The sequence below is a fragment of the Capsicum annuum genome, unplaced genomic scaffold (assembly GCF_002878395.1).
Source record: "Capsicum annuum cultivar UCD-10X-F1 unplaced genomic scaffold, UCD10Xv1.1 ctg68491, whole genome shotgun sequence".
NCBI classification, from domain to species: Eukaryota; Viridiplantae; Streptophyta; class Magnoliopsida; order Solanales; family Solanaceae; genus Capsicum; species Capsicum annuum.
In genome coordinates this window covers 1-2,271 of record NW_025878032.1, presented here as the reverse complement: position 1 = coordinate 2,271, position 2,271 = coordinate 1, and the positions used below count along the sequence as shown (strand labels likewise).

The 2,271-nt window shown below is 32.3% G+C and overlaps 1 protein-coding gene across 1 annotated transcript; it reads left to right on the top strand.

Annotated features, from left to right (window-relative positions):
- The first annotated feature begins 215 nt into the window (after window positions 1-215).
- LOC124894036 (branched-chain-amino-acid aminotransferase 2, chloroplastic-like) lies at window positions 216-1,218 on the top strand. Its single transcript, XM_047404802.1, has 3 exons — window positions 216-357; window positions 450-545; window positions 959-1,218. Exons 1-3 carry the CDS (start codon window positions 244-246, stop codon window positions 1,073-1,075), a joined length of 327 nt encoding a protein of 108 aa, XP_047260758.1. The 5' UTR covers window positions 216-243; the 3' UTR covers window positions 1,076-1,218.
- Window positions 1,219-2,271: the final 1,053 nt, after the last annotated feature.

The window sequence follows — 2,271 nt, the reverse complement described above, 5'->3', positions numbered from 1 at the left end:
ATTTTTGACTTCAAACTGTTAGTATATTCATGTAAAGTGTATCAACTGTTACTCTTTGGATCTTACTCTAAAAAAAGAACTTCAATATATTTAGCTAAGAACTTCGTCAACAAAAATGTTATGATAATTCATCGCTAAATAGAATTAACAAGTTTTGCTATTTTAACTACAAAATTTACCCGTCATTAATTTCTAAGTTTTTTTAATAGTGTTAAAAGTCCAAAATTCTTGATCATGTAGGTGATGCAAGCTATAAAGAAAGCAAAGGAGAGAGGATATTCAGATGTATTATACCTTGATTCAGTACATAACAAATATATTGAGGAGGCCTCTGCTGCTAACATTTTTCTTGTAAAGGTAAAAAATTAATCCATACTCTTTAACTTTTCTTTTTTTTTTAAATGTGATATTTTTGATCCTCCATTTAAAATATTTAATATATTCAATAGGGAAAAATCATTTCAACACCAGTTGCCAGTGGAACTATTCTTGAAGGTATCACAAGGAAAAGTATAATTGACATTGCACATGATCTTGGATACCAGGTATATATTATAACCTTGTTTGTGATATGCAATTTTGATTAACTAATAGAGAAAAGATTCAACTATTTATACAATTCATAGCGGGTATAGTATTCACAATATAAATTTAATTTAGGCATAATACATAAATGTATCTTTTAATTTGAACTCATTTGAGGCCGAGTTAAAGATACGTTTATGTATTGAGTCTTTGATTAATATGTTATAATAGGTTGTTTGTTTTATATTTCAGTAACAGGTTCCACTTATTATGTCCAGTTAGTTATCTGTATATAGTGGTGGAGCTAACTTTTCTGAAAGGTGTTAATTGACACCTCGTAGCTTAAAAATTATGCTATTTAGATCGATGTATGTAACATATATATGTTGAATCTTCTTGAATTCTTCGTGTTGTTAATTACATTTTGATCCAGGTTGAAGAACGTTTGGTTGAAGCAGAGGAATTAATTAATGCTGATGAAGTATTCTGCACAGGAACTGCAGTTGGTGTTGCTCCTATAGGAAGTATTACTTACAAGAACAAACGGTAATTTGTGGATATATATCCTTCGTCGATTAGTTTATCTATATGGTTGAAATATACATGAGATATACATTATTAGTCTATATATTATGTACATGTATATATATTATACATATAACTTATACACTACTGATACATTTTGCACATATTTTGAACTAAATAGCCGGATAGTTTAGACTCGCAATCGTCACCTTTTTATTATATAAAGTAGTCTAGTAACTTTTCTGATACTTATGTAAACTCGAATGATCTTTCTGTTAAAAAAATAATTTAGTGACTTCAGCACACATAAACTAAAAATTGAGTAGCTATCTATAAAGTTAACTTCTTGACTTATATATTTTCAAATTTAGACAGTGTCGTGTTAAAAATACAAACCCAACAAATAATGGTGGCCAACGTGCAAGTGGTAGTTGATATAATAATAAAATAAATATGTGGTGTAAATATATGGTACACGTAGCAAATGTGTGTCCATATAATTGTGTAGTCATTTGCCTATAAATAGGCTTTGAGTTCATTGTGTAAGATGTACCAAGCAATACAAGCTTATCTATTGCTTACTTCTCTTCTTTCTCTATAGCATCTTTTCTTGTTTATTTTCTTGAGGTCTTGGTTTAGTAATTTTCTCAAGTGTCGATGTTCGATTCTGAGATGTTCGGTGTTCAACAATTGGTATCAAAGCTTGGTTGGAGGAGTGATAATTTTTCCTGAATTGTCTCGTGATTGCAGCATTGTCTGATCTTTCACAGGAAGGAAATTTTTCTGCTCGTTTACTAACCTCTGTACGAGACACTATTAATACATAGTGTTCCTCACTCTGTTGGAGTTTGTTCGAAGGTTCCTCGCTCGGTTGGTGTTTGTTCAAAGGTTCCTAGCTTGCTCGGTGGTTGTCCGTGTGAAGTATTGTTCGTGTTCAGCCTTGATAGTATTCCGACGGTACGATGACAGACCTACATGTTGTTGGCGGAATGGAGAAGCTCAACAACAACAATTACAACACATGGTCAACTTGCATAATGTCGTATATGCAAGGGCAAGACCTATGGGAGGTTGTCAACGGAACCGAAGTAACACAACCAGAAGTAGAGGATGCAAACGGCACGTTGAGAAAATGGAAAATAAAAGCAGGTAAAGCAATGTTTGCATTGAAAACAACTGTTGAGAAGGATTTGCTAGAGAAAATCCGAGATGCAAAGACCC